The 24949-nt window shown below is 40.9% G+C and overlaps 1 protein-coding gene across 3 annotated transcripts in view; it reads right to left on the bottom strand.

Annotated features, from left to right (window-relative positions):
* The window catches only part of WT1 (WT1 transcription factor), a 77398-nt gene that overhangs the window by 20138 nt on the left and 32311 nt on the right, over positions 1-24949 (bottom strand). For 2 of the 3 annotated variants that reach the window (XM_040328309.1, XM_040328308.1), the window contains exon 4: positions 8478-8555. The exons of the other annotated variant lie outside the window; for it this stretch is intronic. In XM_040328309.1, coding sequence (XP_040184243.1) covers positions 8478-8555 — 78 coding nt within the window. The remainder of the gene's footprint in view (positions 1-8477; positions 8556-24949) is intronic. 3 annotated transcript variants of the gene reach the window in all.

Here is a 24949-nt window from a genome sequence, read left to right as displayed (position 1 = left end):
TGGGGCAGTGCAGAAAGGCACATTTAGCATCCTTTCAGATGTTCGGGTGGAACAGGCCAAAAACTCAAGACCAAAAGCCTACCAGTCGTGGACATGTCTACCAGGTGTACAGAACATCCCCACAATGGCCACACCCCCAAGAGCATATTTTTCTTTTAAAAACAGAAAGTTAAATTCACAAAGTTAGAACGTTGATAGGGGAATCATTTATTTAAAAAAAAAAGAGAAAATACAGTCACACGGATAAAATAAAGACCCACATTTTTGTGTTACAGCTTTGTGAAATCAGCCTACTATCTCTTTGTCTCTTGAATGTACATTGTGCATAATTTTTTGCACATGAGATGAAAAGGATCGTGAGGCCAGACTTGTATAAGTTACTAGCAAAAAGTTCAAAAAACTTAGTAGACGGCCATATAGTTCACAAATATTTCAGACTTATGTTTATGGCCCTTCATGCTAGACATACCAAATTGCATTGTAACTCCGAGCCAAACAAAGACAGATAAATATTTTGGCTTTACATCTTGGAGATGAGGCTATGTCTAGGGCTGATTTTCCACAGATTCGGCAACGTTGGTCTAAAAAGAGAAAGGAACTTTTCATCTTTGCTCGTGTGGCCATAGATCATCTATATAGTTTTTCTTCCTTTATCCTTGAAGAACATTCAGGTCATTTTTTTTTTTTTTTGCGGCCTGTGAAGTTTTAGAACTGAAAGACATGAGCTGTACAATTTCTATTGTTGTCTTGTATTTTAGCTTTTCCCTGAAGATTATGTCCCATCTTTAATCTTTTACATTTAGAGTTCAGATGTTGGTCAAGGTTGATGGGTTTCCGCTCTGCAGCTCACTTTAAAAATGTTTTTAAACGTACCGGTATGTATATGGATAAACCTATGATGTTTCAGTTGCATATGCACATTTTAAAGCAGTATTGTAGACCTTCATCATCTCCAGTGTCACCACCACCATCATCGTCACCTCATCTCAATGTCTAGAATTTAGCTTTACAATATTTTAGGATAAATTAAAAAATTTTAGGCTCAATTTATTTATTTTTGGGATCAATTTTTTTTCTGTGTTATAAACCTTTTTAAATTAGGTAACATCTTTATTTTACAAATAAGCCAATCTCCATCTTTCTTAAATACCCTCCCCAAGGATCCTCCCACAACTATTTAAAAAAAAAAAACACTAGATACATTTCTTTAAAGTGGATGTAAACCCGAAATGTATTTTATTTTATTTTTTGATGTACAGTATAAGCAGGGCTTTTTTTCTCAAAAAATAGGTGCAGGAACTCCCTTCTTCCGAGTCACCTTTTGTGTCCAACCCTACCCACCTCCAAGCACCATTCCTTGGTCCCACCCCCTACCCACCTCTGAGCACCATTCCTTGGTTCCACCCATTACCCACCTCTGAGCACCTTTCCTTGGTTTCACCCCCTACCCACCTCTGAGCACCATTCCTTGGTTCCACCCATTACCCACCTCTGAGCACCTTTCCTTGGTTTCACCCCCTTCCCCTCTTTCGAGCACCATTCCATGGTTCCAACCCCTACCCACATCTGTGCACCTTTCCTTGGTTCCACACCCTACCCACCTCTCAGCAATAGATACAGAACCAAGTATCAATTCATGGTGCTAAGTAATTTGTATGTAATTTGTTAATGATAGGAAGTAAAACAGATCCCCTGTGGCCAGCAACAATGCAGCACCCCCAGCAACAATAGACCCCTCCCTCAACAGTTGTCTCCCAGTAGCATAAGAGCCCACCAGCAACAATAGAACCCCCCTGTAAAAAGAGATCCCCTCAGGCAACAATAGATCCCCCAGCAGCTAGCATCAATATACCCTCCAATACTCCCCAGCACTCCTTGCCATTACATATATTCAAAGCTGGAGGTGCCGGAATTGCGTTCCCCCGCGTTCCTGCTGAAAAAAAGCCCTGAGTATAAGATTTCCTATAATCTGTGCCCAGTCTTGCCACGCAGAGTTAATCCAGCTCTGAGCAATCCTCTTTTATTTTTCAGTGAATTAAAACGGACTTAAAGAGAAAAACCTTAGTCCGTTCCGCCCCCTTGCTGTGAGTGACAGGTTATTTACATATCTCACTAGCCTGGAGTCATGTGGTTACTTTTCTGGATTTTGACTGGATGTTAGTGATCATAGCAGCATTTAGTGTAAGGAATACATAGGAAAAAATGCATGTTGACAAGTGTAAAGGAGGGCGGGGAGTCTACTGACATCACGACTCCACCCACCGAGTTCCAGACAACAGATCCACCCACAGAATCTGCAGTTTTTCAGTTCTTATAACAGACAGAGGGGGGACATTTGACAGGTAAGGATACATGCAGGAGGCATTTATATCCTTATAGATCAGCACTATGGCACTAGTTTAGAAAGGATGAGAGTGGCTTTACATCCACTTTAATATTGTCTTCTGACCAGACCAGTGACATCACCAGTGGGAGTGTCCATGACAGCCTGGGCTTACAGGAAATTTGTTTAACAGTGCTAGACTAGACATTATTCTATCTGGAACGCCAACTAGTGGCAGAGGATAGAGTCAGCTTGAAGGGGAGTATTGCAACAAAAGGTTTTTTTTCTTTAAATACATGCTGGACAATTTTTTTTTTTTTTCATAATCTGGAGTTCTGCCTTAATATAGAGTACCTTAGTGAGAAAATCAAATGTACAGTACATCTATTGCAAATCAGACACTTCTCATTTAGAAAATATATGCAACTTTTTGTGTATTTGCAACACCTGCAAACCATGATAGCCAACTCAGACAATTTTGCATAAATCACACCAATTTACACTTGTTTTAGCCCTCTGAAGAGGGGTCCATAAAGGATAACTTTGCGGAGGGTGTCTGATAGACAGTGAGAAAATGCTATGCCAGCTCCTTATTACCTGTTTTAACACCTAAAAGCCTGCATCACTGTACTCTACTGCAGTCCTCAAGGTGCCCCAACAGGTCATGTTTTCAGGCTTTCCATTATTTTGCACAGGTGATTTGATCGGTTTTACTGCCTTAGTAATTACCACAGCCGTTTAATCTGATTGAAATCCTGAAAACATGACCTGTTGGGGCGCCTTGAAGACTGGAGTTGAGAAACACTGCTCTACTGCATGCAGTTGCAGGGCAGTTGCAGTGTGGTCTTGTTTTTCTTGCCACATGCATGCCCCCATTTACTCCCAAACACGATAGAGGGGGTCATTTTTACAGCACTGCACTGCAAATCATCATGGCGGTGGCATGTGCATATCCCCATATGGCTGCCTTTGCAGCTAAGGAAGGCCATAGATTACCGGTATGTGATTTTCTTTGCTGCCACCACAGCTCACCACAGGTCTCTTCCAATAAGCTAGGCAGGGGGCGCAAGGAGCCGTCCCTGCCAGGAGAACACAATTAGCTGGATTCAGAAAGACTTACGCCGACGTATCTTCTGATACGCCGCGTAAGTGCACGGATGCGCCATTGTATCTCTGCGCCTGATTCTGGAAATAAGATACGCCTGAATTTTGGCTCCATCCGACCGACGTAAGTCTCCTACGCCGCCGTTTCTTGGGCGCATATTTACGCTGGCCGCAAGGGGCGCTTCCATTGATTTTTTTTGATTTCCGTCGAATATGTAAATGAGCGAGATACGCCGATTCACGAACGTACTTACACTCGTCGCAGTAATCTACGCCGTTTACGTAAAGGCGTACGTCCGGCGTAACGTTTTTCCACACTACAGCAGGTGTAAGTCATGTTAGGGTATGGACATCGGAACAGCCGTCGTATTTTACGTTGTTTACGTAAGTCTACGTGAATGGGGCTGGGCGTAGGTTACGTTCACGTCGTAGGCATTGAGCCGTCGTATCTTAGGGAGTATATGCGATGTGATTCTGAGCATGCGGCCCTTCATTTACATGGGGTCATGCTTCATTTTAATACATCACGCCCACTTCCTTGCTACTTTGAATTAGGCCAATTTACGCTACGCCGCTGCAACTTACGGAGCAAGTGCTTTGTGAATACTGGTCTTGCCTCTCTATGTTACGTCGGCATAGCGCAGATGAGATGCGCTACGCCGGCCAAAAGATGCGCCGCACTACGAGAATCCGGCTAAATGATTATTGCTAGCATCTATAACTGCTGCCAATAATTGCATACTATAGATCCAACATGGTTGTAGATGGATTAAATTTCAGCCAGTGCCTGCTGAACCTGCCAAGATTTAAAACCATCTAAGGCCACAAATGTGCTTTTGGAAGAATGGTCAAATATTCTCATAGACACACTCCTAAATCTTGTGGACACTGGACAGCCTTTCCAGAAGAGTTTAAGCTGTTATAGCTGCAAAGGGTGGGCCAACTCAATATTGAATCCTACAGACTAAGACTGAGATGCCATTAAAGTTCATATGTGTGTAAAGTCAGGCATTCCAATACTTTTGCCCATCACAGAGGACAAGGGGGCACTCTTTATGTCTAGAGGAAAAGAGATTTAATTTCCAAATACGGAAGGGTTTCTTCACAGTAAGAGCTGTGAAAATGTGGAATAGACTCCCTCCAGAGGTGGTTCTGGCCAGCTCAGTCGATTGCTTTAAAATAAAAGGCCTGAATTCTTTCCTAAGTGTACATAATTTAACTGAGTACTAACATTTATAGCTAAAGTTGATCCAGGGAAAATCCGATTGCCTCTCGGGGGATCGGGAAGGATTGTTTCCCCTGTTGTAGCAAATTGGTTCATGCTCTGCTGGGGGTTTTCGCCTTCCTTTGGACCCACTGTGGATATAGGATTGGGTATATGGAATTGTATGGTTGTTGTTTTTTTGGTTGAACTAGATGAACTTTTTTCAACCTAACTACAGTGCCTTGAAAAAGTATTCATACCTCTTGAAATTTTCCACATTTTCTCATGTTAAAACCAAAAACATACATTTATTTTATTGGGATTTTATGTGATAGACCAACACAAAGTGGCACATAATTGTGAAGTAGAAGGAAAATGATAAATAGTTTTTAAAAATGTTTACAAATAAATATGTAAAAAGTGTGGTGTGCATTTGTATTCAGTCCCCCAAGTCAATATTTTAAAACCACCTTTCACTGCAATTACAGCTGCAAGTCTTTTTGGGGGTGTCTCTACCAGCTTTGCACATCTAGAGAGTGACATTTCTGCCCACTCTTCTTTGCAAAATAGCTCAAGCTCTATCAGATTGGATGGAGAGCGTCTGTGAACAGCAATTTTCAAGTCTTGCCACAGATTTTCAATTGGATTTAGGTCTGGACTTTGACTGGGCCATTCTAACACATGAATACGCTTTGATCGAAATCATTTCATTGTAGATCTGGCTGTATGTTCAGGCCCAGTCTCAAGTATTTTGCAGACTCTCAAGCCTTGTACACACGATCGGATATCTGATGTAATCTAATCTGATGGATTTTTTAGTCGGATATCTGATGAAGCTGACATTCATCAGTCTTGCCTACACACCATCAGTGAAAAACCCGCCAGTGCCAAAACGCGGTGACGTAAAACACTACGACGTGCTGAGAAAAATTAAGTTCAATGCTTCCGAGCATGCATCGACTTGATTCTAAACATGCATGGATTTTTGACCGATGGACTTCCACACAGACGATCGTTTTTTTCTATCCGATTTTTATCCATAGGAAAAATGTAAAACAATTTTTTTCACCGATGGAAAACAAACCGATGGGGCCGACACACGATCGGTTTGTTCGATGAAAATAGTCCATCGGTCTGTTTTCATGGGACAAACTGATCGCATGTACAGGGCTTCAGGCTTCATGTACACTGCTGCTGGTAAACGGAAGTTTAGTATCAGTTGAGTGTTTTTTTTCAGCTGCCCCTGAACTCTTATCTACGGGGATGGTGTGTTCTGGGTGATGTGCAGTGTTCGTTTTCCGGCACAAATATTGTTTTGCTTTTAGGCCAAAAGGTTCAATTTTGGTCTCATCTGACCAGAGCACCTTCTTCCACATGTTTGCTGTGTCCCCCACATGGCTTCTCACAAACTGCAAAAGGGACTTTTATGGCTTTCTTTCAACAATGGCTTTCTTCTTGCCACTCTTCCATAAAGGCCAGATTTGTGGAGGGCACGACTAATAGTTGTCCTGTGGACAGATTCTCCCACCTGAGCTGTGGATCTCTGCAGCTCCTCCAGAGTTACCATGGGCTTCCTGGATGCTTCTCTGATGAATGCTCTCCTTGCCCGGCCTGTCAGTTTAGGTGGACGGCCATGTCTTGGTAAGTTTGCAGTTGTGCCATACTCTTTCCATTTTCCGATGATGGATTGAACAGTGCTCCGTGAGATGTTCAAAGCTTGGGATATTTTTTTACAACCTAACCCTGCTTTATACTTCTCCACAACTTTATCCCTCACCTGTCTGGTGTGTTCCTTGGCCTTCATGATGCCGTTTGTTCTTTAACAAACCTCTGTGGGCTTCACAGAACAGCTGTATTTATACTGAGATTACATTACACACAGGTGGCCTCTATTTACTAAATAGGTGGCTTCTGAAGGCAATTGGCTCCACTAGATAGAAATGCACGCCACACTTTTCACATATTTATTTGTAAAAAACTATAAGCAACATTTTTTCATTTTGGATAGAGTAAGGGAGGGTTATAGCCCCTGTCAGTTTATTTTTTACCATCCCTGTCCCATTGCAGAGATTTCCTTTCACTTCCTGCCCCATAGCCAAACAGGAAGTGAGAGGAAATATATGTAAATTAAGGGAATCCAATGCCCCCCCCCCCCCTCCCGAGACCCTCAGAACTAGTGTCCCCACTCGAAAATTTCAGGGTTTGTCTTAAACAGAAAGGGGTGTGGCCTTGACAGGAAGGGATGGGTCATATTTAAATTAGGGATGCACGGGTTTAGTCAGGCCTAGGGCAGCACAAAGCCTAAATACACTACTGCCGCTATATAAGTACCTGAAATAAATAATATTAATGTGCCACTTTGTGTTGATCTATCACATTAAAGGGGTTGTAAAGGTACAATTTGTTTCCCTAAATAGCTTCCTTTACCTAAGTGCAGTCCTCCTTCACTTACCTCATCCTTCCATTTTGCTTTTAAATGTCCTTATTTCTTCTGAGAAATCCTCACTTCCTGTTCTTCTGTCTGTAACTACACACAGTAATGCAAGGCTTTCTTCCTGGTGTGGAGTGTCGTGCTCGCCCCCTCCCTAGGACTACAGGAGAGTCAAGACGCTCTGTACGTTGCAGTTAGAGAAAGGAGCTGTGTTTTAGTGGGCATCCTGACTCTCCCGTAGTCCAAGGGAGGGGGCGAGAACGACACTCCACACCAGGGAGAAAGCCCCGCATTACTGTGTGGAGTTACAGACAGAAGAACAGGAAGTGAGGATTTCCCAATAAAATACATAAAAATTTGTGGTTGTAACATAAAAAGAAGGAGGGAAAGTTTCAAGGGGTATGAATACTTTTAAAAAATAAAGCCTTATCTAATGTGGTTAAAATAGCATTAAACCACAGCAGCCAATGACATTTCTTCTTTTTATGTATTTGATTCTCATTTCTTGAATTTGATTGTATTGGTGCTGATTAAACCACACATTGCAAACATAATTGGGTAGATTCGCACACAATGGCCTAAAATTAGGACGGCCTAGCCTACTTTTTTTAGGCTACACCGCCAAAAATTATTTCAGGTTAGAAGTGATTCTCAAACCACTTACCTTCAAATTTTCGGCGGCGTAGCCTAAAATGAGCGGGCGTAAGCGCGCCTAATTCAAATGACTGGGAGGAGGGCGTGTATTTTTGAAATGAGGCTTGACCTCACGTTTTTTGACGTTTTTTACACTGCGCATGCGCCGGGCGACTACATTTCCCAGTGCGCATTGCGGCTAAGTAGGCCGTACGGGCCTATTGATTTCAACGTGTACGTAAACGACGTAAAACCCGATTCGCGGACAACTTGCGCAAACGACGTAAAAAATTCGAACTTTGCGGCGGGAACGGTGGCCATACTTAACATTGTTATTCCACCTCATAGGTGGAATAACTTTAGGCGGCCTATCGCGTACGGAAACGACGTAACTCGACGGTGTAGGCCCGGCGTACGCTCGGAAATCGTCGGAAATCGGCGTATCCCCTCATTTACATAATCTAGGCCGGCCGCAATGGCAGCGCCATCTAGCGGCCAAAAGAAACATTGCAGCCTAAGATAGAATGGCGCAAGCCAGCCTATCTTAGGTATGTTTAAGTGTATCTCTGTTTGAGAATACACTTAAACATAGGCCGGCTTAGATTCAGAGTTAGGTCGGCTTATCTGTAGATAAGCCGGCCTAACTCTTTGTGAATCTACCTAATAGTGTTTTTCTGCCAGTCACAATACTCATTACACAAAAATAATACAGAATAATAAAGATACAACAGTGCAGTTCTTATATACACAATGGACATGTAAACTTATAGGAGAATTCCTACCCTTTCAGTGAAGAATTCAAATTCATCTGGTTCCATGTCATGCATTCTAGCTGGGAGGTCATCTGGTACAGATTATCACTGTAGTAAAAGAACAGATGCGATAAATGAAACTCAGCAATCTGGTCCCATCCAACCTTATCCACCATTTTTAGGGATAATCTACACAGGGCAATTGAAATCTTGCTACTGAGAGATGTTACCAATTTCTGGCAGTCACCTCATTAGTTTCAGTTATACAGGAGATTTTTTGTAGTTTAGTTGAGCTCCTAAAATCATTAGTGATTAATCACTTGGATTATTGATCACTAAACCAATGGAACAAATAACCTCTTGTCAAAAAAGCTACACAAGTGACATGGGGGTTGATTTACTAAAAGCAAAATGACTGTGGACTTTGCAAAGTGCAGTTGCCCTCTGCAAGTGCAGTTGCTCCAGAGCTTAGTAAATGAGGTGAGGCTTTACTTTGCAAAGAAAACCCAATCACATGCAAGGGAAAAAAAAAACAGCATTTTTGCTTGCATATGATTGGATGATTGAAGTCAGCAGAGCTTCTGCTTATTTACTAAGCTCTGGAGCAACTGCACTTACAGAGTGCAAAGTGCACAGTCATTTTGCCTTTAGTAAATCAACCACATAGGGTACATAGTGCTGATTATACTCCAGGCAAGGTTATGCTCTATAAATAGGCGTGCGCACAGGGTGTGCCAGGTGTGCCTGGGCACACCCTAATCACCCTGTGTGGTGCAGATTTTTTTGAAATATACTGCGTTAAACGTGCACTAACGCACAGAAAAATACAGTATTAAGCAGCACATAACACACCGAAATATACAACGTTAAACGTGCACTAAAGCACAGAAATATGCTGCATTAAACATGCAGTAACACACTGGAATATACTGTGTTAAACATGCAGTAATGCACAGAAATATACTGCGTTAAGTGTGCAGTAACACACTGGAATATACTGTGTTAAACATGGAGTAATGCACAGAAATATACTGCGTTAAGTGTGCAGTAACACACTGGAATATACTGTGTCAAACATGCAGTAATGCACAGAAATATACTGCGTTAAGTGTGCAGTAACACACTGGAATATACTGTGTCAAACATGCAGTAATGCACAGAAATATACTGCGTTAAGTGTGCAGTAACACACTGGAATATACTGTGTTAAACATGCAGTAATGCACAGAAATATGCTGCATTAAACATGCAGTAACACACTGGAAAATACTGTGTTAAACATGCAGTAATGCACAGAAATATGCTGCATTAAACATGCAGTAACACACTGGAAAATACTGTGTTAAACATGCAGTAATGCACAGAAATATACTGCGTTAAGTGTACAGTAACGCACAGAAATGGACCCCTGATATTTCACCAAAGCTCCCTAATGGGGCTTCTAAAATAAAATAAATATATATTAAAAATAAAAAACTACTAACACTGTCCACTGCCCTACTGACACCAATCTCTGCCCTACTGACACCGTCCACCGCTCTGCTGACACCATCAGAATACTGTATATACACATGCAAATATGTTTGAGCTTTGAGGTGAACACCCTAATGCAATAGGCTGCGCACACCTATGGCTCTATCCACTTCAGCTCAAATACAGGCTCCCCCAGGCTCAGCATGTGCATAACTCCCAACTGTCCCTGATTTCAAGGGACTGTCCCTGATTTGGAACAAAGTCCCTCTTTCCTCCTCATTTGTACCTAATTTTGGTCAGATTTATATAGTATATAAAATGCTTTTTTATCTTTCAAAATGTGCTTTACTGTTGTAAACTTTTCATCCAATTTTTAAATTGCTGCATTTATAAAAGGTAAAAGCCAGTAAAAAAGAATAGTAGTGGTAAAAAAAAGCACCTATGCATTTAACCAATCATTTTTCTTTGTATAATTCTCCTTTAAGTGGGTGTAGTAGGGTGTGTGTCCTATGCCTACATTATTACGGTACATTATTTTGCTAATAGCTGTCCCTCGTTCCCATCTCAAAATGTTGGGAGGTATGCATGCCCCCCCCCCCCCCCGACGTGGAGTGGACTCCCAATCATGTGATAGCCAATCACAGTGATCACATGGTCAAAAACATTGTCCAGCATTAAGATCTACCTAAAGATTCGGTAGAAGGCAATGGTGAGAGGATAAATGTGGTGACCACATTTGTTTTCTAGGCTGACAACACTCACTCACCTTACTATAGCAGAACAAAAGACACAAGGTAGGAATTAAACCCCACCCCCTCTTCTGTTCTCCATAACAGGCATGGTTCAGTGGTTCTCAGAGAACAATGTAATCGAAAACAGTCAGCACAGAAAGTTATAAGCTTACAAAATTTCTGGCAAGATCAAGGGTTTTCTTTTTAGTTTATCAAACTGATCTAACAAAAAACACTTTTAACAGTATGTTTACCAGAACAAAAGGTTTCACATAGAAGTTCATTGTTGGAGTTTAGATATGCTTTAAAAAAAAGATTGTAACTTGGTACAGTATGTGGCTGTTGGGATTATACATAAGAAACCTTTAGCAGCATGTAGTAAAAGTCACACCATTGCACATATGATTGCACAACGCTTCAGTCATCTGCATATAATTGCAGTAAGATGCTGCGACATTCAACATGTATAGCTTACTCTATATGGAGCCATTTATTCCAGCTGTTTTGCAACCAATTGCTAAATAAATATTAGAAATGTAAACACTTTATTACCAAAAGTATTGGGACGCCTGCCTTTACATGCACATGAACTTTAATGGCATCCCAATCTAGTAGGGTTCAATATTGAGTTGGCACACTCTTTGCAGCTATAAACAGCTTCAACTCTTCTGGGAAGGCCGTCCACAAAGTTTAGGAGTGTGTCTATGGGAATGTTTGATCATTCTTCCAAAAGCGTATTTGTGAAGTCAGGCACTGATGTTGGAGAGAAGGCCTGGCTTGCAGTCTCAGCTTTAATTCATCCCAAAGGTGTTCTATCGGGTTGAAGTCAGGACTATACAGGCCAGTCAAGTTCCTCCATCCCAAACTCATTCATACATTCATCCATGTCTTCATGGACCTTGCTTTGTGCGCTGGTGAGCAGTCATGTTGGAACAAGAAGGGGCCATCCCCAAACCGTTCTCATAAAGTTGGGAGCATGAAATTGTCCAAAATGTCTTGGTATGCTGACGTCTTAAGATTTCCCTTTCCCTTAAGATTTTCCTTAATTTCCCTTAGTTCCTCCACCCCAAATCAATCAACCCCAATTGATCAAGCTTGACTGAATAATTTGTGATTTTTAAATATATTCAAATTATACCAAAAACAACATTTATAAAAAGATATACCGTATTTATCGGGGTAAAGCGCGCACCGCCGTATAGCGCGCACCCCCAACCTAGAAGGGAAATTTGAGGAAAAAAGAAAATACTTACAGTTTGAATGCCCCTCGTCGGTGTCTTGCCCGGCGTCCATCGGCGGCCTTGTCGTCCGTCTGCGGCCTTGGTGGTGTCCTCCCCGCTTCTCCCGGGCTCTTGTTGTTCCGATCCCGGCTTCCCGAGCTGTGTTTGAACGCTGCCGCCGACATATACCGAGGGCAGTACACTCGGGCACGCTCTGCCACGCTCGGCTCCTCCACGCACAGGGCGTGACCGCCAGGGGAGCCGAGCCTGGCCCGAGTTTCCCTGAGTGTACTGCTCTCTGTATATGTCGGCGGCAAGGTTCAAACACAGCGCGGGAAGCGGTATTGGCGTATATATCGCGCACCAAGATGTTCCCCTTAGGTATATATTCTGGTAAACACATCATATTTTCTATTAACCTGTTCCTGCTGGCCCTACACATATATGTGGTAGCGGGTTCGGTGGGCCTTAATGCCCACCCAGTACACATATTTGTTCATAAGCGAAGCCTTGTTCTGTGCTGAGAGTCCACTCCCAGCACAGTGACCAAGCTGAAAATTACATGGGTCACATGATCGCAAAGACACAGATGACCGAGTATGAAATTTAGAAGAGATGTTGGGGATTTGGATTGTTCCAGAGAGGAGTGTGTGGTAACCATTAATTAGTATTAGCTAGGGGAAGCACCCCGAGTCTGCAACATGCTCTGATAGTGGAAGACATAGTTCGAGTGAGGGGTATGGGGCTCGGGAGCCTGTGTAAAGCCCAGGATTGCTGCTTCTGTCTCCACTGACCTCTGTCACCAATTTTCTTTATTTGGCACAAGCCAATGAAGTGCATGAATGAGCTACCCTCCCAGAAAGTATTGAAAACAAATTCTGAATCCCCAACCCCCCCAGAGGCCAGAGGCTGCCTAAGGGTAGCTAAACTGAGATGGGGAGCCATTTTATTCCATAGAAAGGAGGACATTAGTGTGTCCAACTGTTTAAATAGGAATTAGCAACTTGCAACCATGGCAAAAAGATTAAGGTGCCAAAATCTGTGACATGTTTACTGACCTGTTTGCTCAGCTTTTTTTTTTGGTTATCCACTGGAGAGACAGCGTCATATACCAGGCCATTATCGGTATGGGATCAAGTGGCAGTATTCACAACCTGCCCCAGTTAATATTAAGGCCGGGGAACACCAAATACTTCTCCAGAGTCCCAGAGTTTAACTTTAAACTATAAGTTCATCATGAATCAGTGCAAACATAAATGCTACTGCCAAAGTCATCCACCTTACAAACCACAACCACAAATTGGCTGCCACTCACCCAACAAATTAAATTCAAAATACTAACAATAACGTACAAAACCAACCATAACTCTGCCCCAAGGTGCATCATTAACCTAGTCTCAAAATACCAACCTACTCATTCCCTTTGTTCCTCCCAAGACCTCTTGCTCTCTAGCTCCCCTGTCACCTTCTCGCATGCTTGCTTCCAGGACTTCTCCCAAGCTTCTCCCATCCTTTGAGATTTCCCTACCCCAATCTGTCCGATTATCTCCTACTCTATCCACTTTTAAGCGATCCCTGAAAACTTTTCTCTTCTAGCAGTGCCTTCTGATTCCTCCTGAATTGAATTGTATTGTATTGTATCTGTAGTGTTTGCCCTAACGTTGTAAAGTGCTACACAAACTCTTAGTGCTATATAAAGCCTGTATAATAATAATACAAATAAAAGTTCAACTGGGTGTTAAAGGGATTGTAAAGGTTTGTGTTTTTTCACCTTAATGCATCCTATGCATTAAGGTGAAAAAACACCTTGCTGTCACGGCCCCCCCAGCCCACCCGTTTTACTTACCTGAGCCTGTTCACCTGCTGTGCGCGTCCCCCCGCGTCCTCTTCTCCACTGCTTCTCGGTGTTGATTGGATAGATTGATAGCAGCGCAGCCATTGGCTCCCGCTGTTGTCAATCAATTTCAATAACGCAGGGTGTATGGCAAGGAGCACGCCTGCAAGCTAACCCCCTCGGGAGAGAGCTTCCCAGAGGGGGTTAGCTGTTGCGGGGAGGAGCCGAGACAGCGCAGAGGGACCCCAAAACAGGACGATCGGCCACTCTGTGCAAAACGAACTGCACAGTGGAGGTAAGTATGACATGTTTGTTATTTAAAAAAAAAAAATTATTAAACATTTACAATCACTAAGGGCCAGATTCACCAAAGAGATACAACGGCGTTTCTCCTTATACGCCGTCGTATCTCTGTTTCTATCTATGCGACTGATTCATAGAATCAGTTACGCATAGATATCCCTAAGATCCGACATGTGTAATTGTTTTACACTGTCGGATCTTAGGATGCAATACCGCGGCCGCCGCTAGGTGGAGTTCGCGTCATAAACCAGCGTCGGGTATGCAAATTAGCAGTTACGGCGGATCCCCGACGGATTTTCGCGTTCGCTACGTCGTCCGTAGTCAAGTTTCCCGTCGAAATTTTAGTCGTTATTTGACCTGCCCTAACTTTAGTCAGCAATCGTATTGCTGTCTAAAGTATGGCCGTCGTTCCCGCGTCGAAATTTAAAATTTAACGTCATTTGCGTAACACGTCCGGGAATACGGAAGTACGCTACGCGCGTCGCCATTCGAAAAAATGACGTCACGGCGCGCAAAGCATGGCGGGAGTTAGGAAACGGAGCATGCGCAGTAGGTCCGGCACGGGAGCGCGCCTAATTTAAATGGCACACGCCCATTTGAATTGGCCTGCCTTGCGCCGGAGGCCACCGGCGTAGTTTTCATCGCAAGTGCTTTGTGAATCAGGCACTTGCGATGAAAACTTGCGGCGGTGTAACGTATCTACGATACGTTACGCCGCCACAGTTCTATGTGAATCTGGCCCTAAGTATTTTTTATTCCTTGTTGCATATGCACCTCTCTTGTGCCATTATCCAAGCCTGACCATTCTGAATCTAATGATACCAGTGCTGTAAGCAAATGCTACCTAATGAATTGGTATTACATAAGCAGCCTACATTTTTCATTCTTCGATGATATACTTCTTTTTCAGGCGTCACCAAGCTAATTGTCTTTGTTGGCAGGTCCTTAGCCTAGTCTGGAATTATATCTGCCTATTAAAGACAAGCAAAGAATAAGGCAATTGCTCATTACAGGGTCTGGACTGGCATGAAGCTCGCACAATATTCTTCATATCAATTCTAAAACTATCTTCTCTCCTGCAGTTTCCCCCGTCATCCCGTGCTGGTCTGTACCACTGCATTTAGCAATTCCACAAATTCTTCCTGTACCGCCAGTGTAATTAATACCTCCAGGACCATTTTTTTTATTAGAAATACCAGCTCAGGAAAATTACAGCAGGAGATTCTTTTACACTTGTGTTGAGATGACACTTCATTTTTAACTTTAAATGTTTTTTTTTTTTTTTTGCCCTGTTCTGCTGGGTTCTTTTCAACAAGTGGTCTCATTTTTCTCCAGATTGTCATTAATCTAAATGTATTGCATATCACTGTGTTCCCTTGGAAAGCTATTACCTTTGTTACTAAACAGTGCCGCCAAAGCAGGGCACTGATCTGCCTCTGGTTAATTAAGTTCATTAACCTTTCCGATACCAGAAGGGGTCATGTATTCGGCTTCTTAAAACCTTGAATTTCCATAAATATTTTTTTTGCTATTTTTTTTTTTTATAAATATTTAACATAACTTATAGACTTGTTGTAAACGTATATATATATATATATATATATATATATATATATATATATATATATATATATATATATATATTATTTAGCATTTAGTTTTAGCCACATTCACATTCTTGCATGTGTTTTTAATAGTTTTTAAAGCGCAGTTTCCTTCAGGTATCAATCAGACATCATTCAAATTTCTAATTAAGAAATACATAAATATACATGTATATTTACCCCATATATATAGATATATACTTTTTATATACAGCGTGCCCCGTCAAAAGATCAAAAAAACTCAAAAAAAAATCACGGAAAAAGATCAAAACTCATCTCTTTTGATATCAAAAGAGACAGATACATCAAGCGCCCAGAGGCGATTAAGTTCGCATGTGTCGCGGCAATATAAGTTTCTCATTCATTCATCCGCTGTGATTGATAGCAGCGCCAGCCAATGGCTGCGCTGCTATCAATCCGTCCAGCCTAGCCAATCAACAGCCAGGCTGGGAACCCGAAGAGGATCACGTGGACGCACGCGGGACTTTCGAGGGGTCAGGTAAGTAAAAAGGGGGTTCAGGGGGGGGGGGGCTATACCGTCAGATGTTTTTTCACCTTAATGCATAGGATGCATTAAGGTGAAAAAACATTTACCTTTACAACCCCTTTAATAGACTCTGTTTGCACATGTATCACAAGTCCCAATATTATTGTATTTGTTAATTTATCACCAGTCACTATATCATTGGTTTACTAGTCACTATTTATTTATTTATTTATTAATTTATAATTGATCTTAATCAACATATTGATTTTTTTATGAACTGTTTTATGGATTCTGTATTGGTTAGTAGTCACACATTCAATTATGGATTACAATAGCACAGAAGGGTTCACTCAAAGTCACTTGTCTTAAATAGTGTTTTCACATATAGATTAACCATTTTGGCCATCAGGTGTGGTGATAGAAATCGTTTTGTATTATTACTTCTCTGTTCCCTCCCAAGGGGTATAGCACTCACAGCAGCGGCCTAAACAATTATTCCATTCTACCAAGGCGTGAGTGTCACACACTTTCATATGTGTAAAGAGCTGTGTATATTGATGCCACTTTAAAAATACCGGTACCTGGAATAATAAAATAATAATCATAATACACACTATAAAAAAGGTGGAGAAATCTAGTGCTGAAATCAGATTGGTTGTGATGACACAAGGTAGCACTTAGACAGTTAATAGTTTGGAATGCTGTTAAGAGTTTGAAGAGGGAAAATCTCCAGCACTACGGAGGTGACGACAGTTTTACTATATACTGCATGATCCTAAATGGGAGACCTGGCCTTCTATTGTATGACTGAACACTTATTTGGAACGATCTTGGATGATCACAACCTGAAATAAATGAAGTGATTTGTATTGCTCTTCAAACTTGAAACTGAGTGATAGGCCTGAATGGAACATGTATAAGTCAAGTCTGAAAGGGTGACTGTAATATGGACCTGCAGAAATCATTATGTCTTTAAATAAGAATTCAGGAAAGGTTTATATCAATGATTCTGCAGATTTATTTTTCTAAGGATGTAAGTGCCTAGTATTTATTTTTTCTGCCATGTTTCTGTCTGGACAAACAAAGCTCTAGAACATCCACAAAAAGTTTTACGTATAACAAAGTAGAGTATCATAATATTAAAGTTTATGTAAACCCCAAATTTTTTATTTATTTTTTTCCCCGATTTGGCCGTATTTTTCAATATACAGTTGAATTTGTTTATAATTGTTTCATAGGTGTTAAAAAAAATCTGTTGATCCTGGCAGAAATCCTCTGTGCCCATCACACGCAACCACTGTACCCATCAATTGCAGCCACTGTGCCCATCAATTGCAGCCATTGTACCCATCAATTGCAGCCACTGCGCCCATCAATTGCAGCCACTGTGCCCATCAAATGCTGCCACTGTGCCCCATCAAATGCTGTCACTGTGCCCATAAAATAGTGCCCCATCAAATGCTGCCACTGTGCCTATCAAATACTGCCACTGTGCCCCATATAATGCTGTGACTGTGCCCATCAAATAGTGCCACTTGCAATATTTGTTATTAAATATCTGCTCCTTTGACTGGAATACTACATTTGTAGCTAGTCCTTTCTTGCCTCCCATGATTACCTGCAGTCTGGTTTCTGGTCTTATGGTGTCTACCTGACCCCCTGAACCATTATCAATTGCAATATATCTTGGTAAGACTCTGATATTCATTTGGATAGTGTCCCCCTGAGGAAGCCCCATTTTAGGGCGAAACATGTTGGGAACAACACCATTGTGCTGTACTTTTAAGGGCTGTACTGTATGAGTCTTTTCTAATGCAACTGCATTGTTTTTATGTATTAACAAAATGTAAATTTTTCATGAATTTGTCCTATTGATTTAATATGCACCAAAAAAAATCCCACAAATCTCCACTATACAAATTAACTAAGGGATGCGGTGCTATAGTGTCAGTATATTGTCCATAAGCTACATTTTTGCCAGTGAAATCAGTTTTTTTTAGCTGCAGTGTGCATGAGCCCTTAACACTTTAAAAATGCAAACATTTATTTTTTAGACCATTACGAGGTAATGGAAAGGTCAGCAATGGCGGACATACAGTGGCAGTTTAAGGTTGTATAAGCTAATAATAGCTTGTAAACTGTAAAAATATAAAAGCAGCATAGTGTGAGCTATGAATAATATGAATGTCTAGAACCCGATTCCATGTCTTTTAGTCATAACATGTTTATGAAAAGATCTCCTTGGTTGACATCAATGTTTATTCTGGGAGATAGCTATAGTCAGAAAGTTACTTCATCACTTACAAAGTGTTCCAGAGTTTGCTGACTTGCTACATCCAATGTGCAGATCTAACAATGATTGGGGGAAAGGCCAATATCCTGTACTTTGGAGGACTGAAAATAAAAATATTTACAGTATATACAGTCAAAATGTTGGGTTTCTGAGTCAAGGAGAAATAAAGAAAAGACTTGCCCATCCCAGCACACCCGTAGATCCATTTCAAAGATTAACGCTATGCTGGCCGTGGACTCACCGTACATACTCACCGAAAAAAAATTGTTTTAGTTTCATACGTTTTTTTGAATTTTAGGATTTTCTTTCTTATTTTTAGATTTCCGAATTTGCAAAATTTTTTATTTACGAATTCGCAATTCGTGAATTTTCTAATTCGAAAATCCGCAAATTCGTAAATTAAAAAATTAGCAAATTCGAAAATCCAAAAATAGGAAAGAAAATCTGAAAATTCGAAAGAATAACTAACTAGCTAATAATAACAACTAACTATTAAATTATAGGTATTGGAAATTCCTTTAACATTTGGATGTTAGTGAACGTAACGAATACAAATTTGGCTGAAGTAACAAATTATCCAAAATAACGAATGGCGCATCAAAAACAAAACGAACAGAACAAATTAATAATAATAAAAAGTTTTTATTATTATTATTATTGTTATTTATTATTATTAATTTGTTCCATTCCATTCGATTAGATACGGCAATCGTTATTTTGGATAATTCGTAACTTCGGATAAATTTGTATTATTAATTTGTTCTGTTCAATTTTTTTAGATGCAGCATTTGTTATTTCGGATATTTTGTAACTTTGGATAAATTTGTATTCGTTACGTTCACCAACAGACAAATTTGAAAGGAAATTCCAATACCTATAATTTAATAGTAATAGTTAAGTTATTATTAGTTAGTTATTATTTCAGATTTAGAATTTACAAATTAAAAAATTTACGAATTTTCGAATATTCAAATTTAAGCATATTTGGAAAAATTTTGGGTTTTCGTTAATTCGTATATTTACGAATTAACTAGTTTGTGAAATTTGTTGAAAAACTAATTTGAAACTAAACGAATTGCACATGTCTAATATGTGTCACTGAGCAGCCAGTGGTTCTTTGCTGAGAAGCAAATACAGCTTCCAGACCACACTTACAATCGGTAAAAGGTGGGACTAGATCTCGATTATGTGACCACCGCCAGATCCGCTGATTGTCTCCCCCTCTGGCCAATCACCACGTGCGCCTCCCCTGCTGGCTATTGCACGAAATGATGAACAGGTACGTCATTTTACGCAATAGAGCCTCACTTTCATTATTCAATGCGTGCGCTTTCGTTATTCGCTGTCATAGCTTACTGAGCTTCTAAGAGGGCAAATTGGTGCCAGCTTAGCGGTTGCCTCTGTGACTAAAGTTGCGAATTTATTTGCAGCGTCATGAGGTACAGTGTCAAAGGTTTTCGACAATTCGATACAGATAGAAGATTCGACATGACGGTGACAATAGCGATCTGTGTCTATCGAATCTGCGGTCGAATGTGCCTAGCCTAACTCTAGTAGTCCAAGATTATTCTACATAGAGTGAAAAGATTCGACATTATAGAGACATGAAGATTTGAGGAAGCAGCTAAAAACATACGATCGCCGCGAGCGGACATTTCCGGTCAAATGCTCCACCCATAGGCTATAGAAGAATTCTAATGTTGGTTGACTAGTAATAATAATTAATAAATATAATTATTACTAGTCATACAACATTACAATTCTATTATAGCTTGTGGGCAGAGCATTAGACCATAAATTTATGATTGCGGCGTTGTACAGTTTAGCTGCTTCATCGAATCTTCTTAGAACATTCAACAGACACCATAAGCCTTCAATGACAGATTCGGCCTTAATTAATTCAAATTTTCAGACAAATGCATTTTTTAACGAAACAAAATAAATAAAAACAAATTAAACAAACTAAATAAATGTATTTTTTGGACGAAACAGAAATTCCGAAACAAAATGGGTGGCTTTGGCCAATTATGGCTCAGGGGGTTTAGTACACGCCCCACACTATAAAAGGCCGCCTGCAGGTCGGCCTTGTGTAGTGTGTTGCGGTGGTTAAAAGAGAGAAGACAGAGAGAGAGAGTGTCATTTTTAGTAGGTAGATAGAGCAGGCAGGCAGGCTAGTCAGTTAAAGTTACAGTGTGTAGAGGATATATATGCATCCCAGGTGTTGTACATATATTTATACACTGTATAGTTTAGCTAGCTCAGCTCTTCCTAATTTACTGGCAGGCAGGTGATTGTGCTAGCTGCAGTATTCTCACGTGGTGTATTGCCTGTGTCCTCTGCAGTGTGCACCATAAAGCTACGTGGTGTGTACTGCCTTTGTCCTCTGCAGTGTGCACCTAAAGCTACGTGGTGTGTACTGCCCATGTCCTCTGCAGTGTGCACCTAAAGCTACGTGGTGTGTGTACTGTCTGTGTCTGTGCTATTTTTCTCAATGATTTTCATCCATATTGCAGGGACCAGACATTACATTAAAGCCGCAAGCAGTTTTAAATTACCTTTTTCTTATAGTAATCTCATTTTGTGCAGGGACAGTTCTAAACATGTGCCACTTCACAGGCATACTATAGACACCCAGCAGGTACGATATTTAAAGGAATTTTTCATTGTTTTTATTTTTTATTTAAGCATCATTAAAATCACTGCTCCAGAAAAAACAACTGTTTTTAAAACTTTTTTTCCATTGATACATGTTCCCTGGGGCAAGACCCGGGTTCTAAAAGACGTTTTACGACAATAACTTGCATATTAGGCTTTAAAATGAGCAGTTTTGAATTCGAACGTTCGTGTCCCATAGACGTCAATGGGGTTCTAAACATTCGTGCGAACGGTCGGTCCGTTCGAAGGTTCTGGTGCGAACCGAACGGGGGGGGGGGTGTTCGGCTCATCCCTACTGTCTGAATATTGTGTCCAGGTTTCAGGAGGGTGATTCAAAACCTGGACTGTCAGGGTGAATCCCAGACAGGTGGTAACCCTAGGTCTATGTTATTTTTCTTTACCAACCATAAACCTGTAAGGCCTCTTTCACACAGGCTATCCGTTTTGATGGACTCTGCTTGCTAAGCAGGGGTCGTTCCACTGATCCGCACTGAGCAGGTGGGTGACAGGTCTATCTTCGCTCAGTGTGCTGAGACGGACCTGTCAGAGCCCCGCTGTCCTCTTTGTGAGAACGGATGAAAACTTGTCAATTTTCATCCAATCCCATTTGATCCGCCAGACGAATGGAAAATAGGGTTTCCATTCGTCATAGATTTGGCAAACCGGATCGGATAGCAGCGGGTGTCACAGCTGACATCTGTCTCTCCATAGAGGTGAATGGAGCATCCAATCAGGTCCGCCTGAAAAACAGACAGGCGGACGTGATCAAACAGCATGTGTGAAAGGGGTCTAAGTTGTACTTTTGACACTCCTCTTTGGGTGAACTGCCATATCTTTATTGTGTTTTGTTTTGTTGTATGTTTAACTTTAATAAAAAACATAATTATTAAAAAAAAAAAAAGTTACTGGCACCACATCTGATATTCCTCTGTACAAGATCTATTGTAAAAGGTCAATGAAAAAATCCAATAGAGATAAAAGAATGGACAGCACAGAAAAAAATAAAGAAGCATGGAAAAAAACAACCAAATAATTTAGCTTGTAGAAACCATTTTAATTAAATGTGGCCGTTTAAGTGTCCTCTGCCTGTGGCGCTTCTGTGTTGTAAAAAATTATACAGGGAGTGCAGAATTATTAGGCAAGTTGTATTTTTGAGGATTAATTTTATTATTGAACAACAACCATGTTCTTAATGAACCCAAAAAACTAATTAATATCAAAGCTGAATATTTGTGGAAGTAGTTTTAGTTTGTTTTTAGTTTTAGCTATTTTAGGGGGATATCTGTGTGTGCAGGTGACTATTACTGTGCATAATTATTAGGCAACTTAACAAAAAAAATATATATACCCATTTCAATTATTTATTTTTACCAGTAAAACCAATATAACATCTCAACATTCACAAATATACATTTCTGACATTCAAAAACAAAACAAAAACAAATTAGTGACCAATATAGCCACCTTTCTTTGCAAGGACACTCAAAAGCCTGCCATCCATGGATTCTGTCAGTGTTTTGATCTGTTCACCATCAACATTGCGTGCAGCAGCAACCGCAGCCTCCCAGACACTGTTCAGAGAGGTGTACTGTTTTCCCTCCTTGTAAATCTCAAATTTGATGATGGACCACAGGTTCTCAATGGGGTTCAGATCAGGTGAACAAGGAGGCCATGTCATTAGTTTTTCTTCTTTTATACCCTTTCTTGCCAGCCACGCTGTGGAGTACTTGGACGCGTGTGATGGAGCATTGTCCTGCATGAAAATCATGTTTTTCTTGAAGGATGCAGACTTCTTCCTGTACCACTGCTTGAAGAAGGTGTCTTCCAGAAACTGGCAGTAGGACTGGGAGTTGAGCTTGACTCCATCCTCAACCTGAAAAGGCCCCACAAGCTCATCTTTGATGATACCAGCCCAAACCAGTACTCCACCTCCACCTTGCTGACGTCTGAGTCGGACTGGAGCTCTCTGCCCTTTACCAATCCAGCCACGGGCCCATCCATCTGGCCCATCAAGACTCACTCTCATTTCATCAGTCCATAAAACCTTAGAAAAATCAGTCTTGAGATATTTCTTGGCCCAGTCTTGACGTTTCAGCTTGTGTGTCTTGTTCAGTGGTGGTCGTCTTTCAGCATTTCTTACCTTGGCCATGTCTCTGAGTATTGCACACCTTGTGCTTTTGGGCACTCCAGTGATGTTGCAGCTCTGAAATATGGCCAAACTGGTGGCAAGTGGCATCTTGGCAGCTGCACGCTTGACTTTTCTCAGTTCATGGGCAGTTATTTTGCGCCTTGGTTTTTCCACACGCTTCTTGCGACCCTGTTGACTATTTTGAATGAAACGCTTGATTGTTCGATGATCACGCTTCAGAAGCTTTGCAATTTTAAGAGTGCTGCATCCCTCTGCAAGATATCTCACTATTTTTGACTTTTCTGAGCCTGTCAAGTCCTTCTTTTGACCCATTTTGCCAAAGGAAAGGAAGTTGACTAATAATTATGCACACCTGATATAGGGTGTTGATGTCATTAGACCACACACCTTCTCATTACAGAGATGCACATCACCTAATATGCTTAATTGGTAGTAGGCTTTCGAGCCTATACAGCTTGGAGTAAGACAACATGCATAAAGAGGATGATGTGGTCAAAATACTCATTTGCCTAATAATTCTGCACTCCCTGTACTACAGCGCTACAGTGTACTAAACTAATAAAGATGTGATGTGATGTAATGATGCGCTAAAATCAACCCTATATGTAGTACAGTGATGAAAAGTGAATAATATGAACTTGAATAGGTATTACATCAACTGCGACAAACCGAAAAATGTGATGAAGCAACAATATGCAAATCACAGTCCATTTATCTGAACTGGGTAGGAAGTGATGGTAGTCTCCTGTGATACTGAAATCCTTCCACCCTGCTTCACCCAACCACTTGCATGCGACACTTCCTTAACCAAAACCACGGCTCATATGGAAGAAATAAACAGCAAAACAAGACCTCGTTGCGCAATATGAAGCGCCAAATAGAGAAAGAACATGACAGCGATACGATCGCATTCACGAATCCTCTGGACAAAACAGACGTGCAGCCTCGCTCAGTGTAACGATCTCCTCATGCGGTGTACGACACCTTTGATCGTGGCAACTGGCTCCTCCCCCTACACGTTACGTCACACGTCATGTGACTTAATCATGGGTAGCCATGTGATACAAGTGACTGAGTTTATATCTGCAGCACGCTCGTTTTTGAGGAAAAACGAAGGGATCATTGGACATCATAGCTTGGCAAAAACATTTCAGAAAACAGTCTGTCCGTGACATCAGGGACAAAAACAACATACAAAATGCTGTGGTTGCTTCCCCTCCCTTCTTCTCCCCCCCACCCCCCAAGATTTTCCTCCTATATGGGGGGATAGAGTCCTTGGTGGTAAGTCCCTCAGTTTTTTGGTGAATTTTGTTAACAAGGGTGCTCCTGTTATCTGTATTGTTGATTTATATTTGCTATTTTTGTATTTATATAGTTTTCTTGCTTATCTATGGTTGACGCATACATCTCCTGATGAAGCCTTGAGGCAAAACATGTCAGGATAACATATGACTACTCAATCCTCAGAAAACCGTTATATGTAACCACCATATCGGACTTATCTTGTACTAACAACCTTATGTTGTTTGCTACCCATTTTAAACTTTTTTTATAATAAAGTTATTTCATATACACCCTTTACTTACCTCTGGTTTCCAGTAATATGTGAATAAGCACCGTTACAGTCTCTTTATCCTTTTCCTCTCTTTTTTTAATAAATTAACTTCCTGGGATGAGGTGTCTACCCTCATTCGGACGAAAATCCAACCATAATAATTAATATTTTCTTTCATTGTCCCTGAGTAAACACCTA

This window comes from Rana temporaria, chromosome 11, assembly GCF_905171775.1.
Source record: "Rana temporaria chromosome 11, aRanTem1.1, whole genome shotgun sequence".
Classification (NCBI taxonomy): domain Eukaryota; kingdom Metazoa; phylum Chordata; class Amphibia; order Anura; family Ranidae; genus Rana; species Rana temporaria.
The sequence above is the reverse complement of the archived record's forward strand: the minus strand, read 5'-3'. Positions and strand labels throughout refer to the sequence as shown.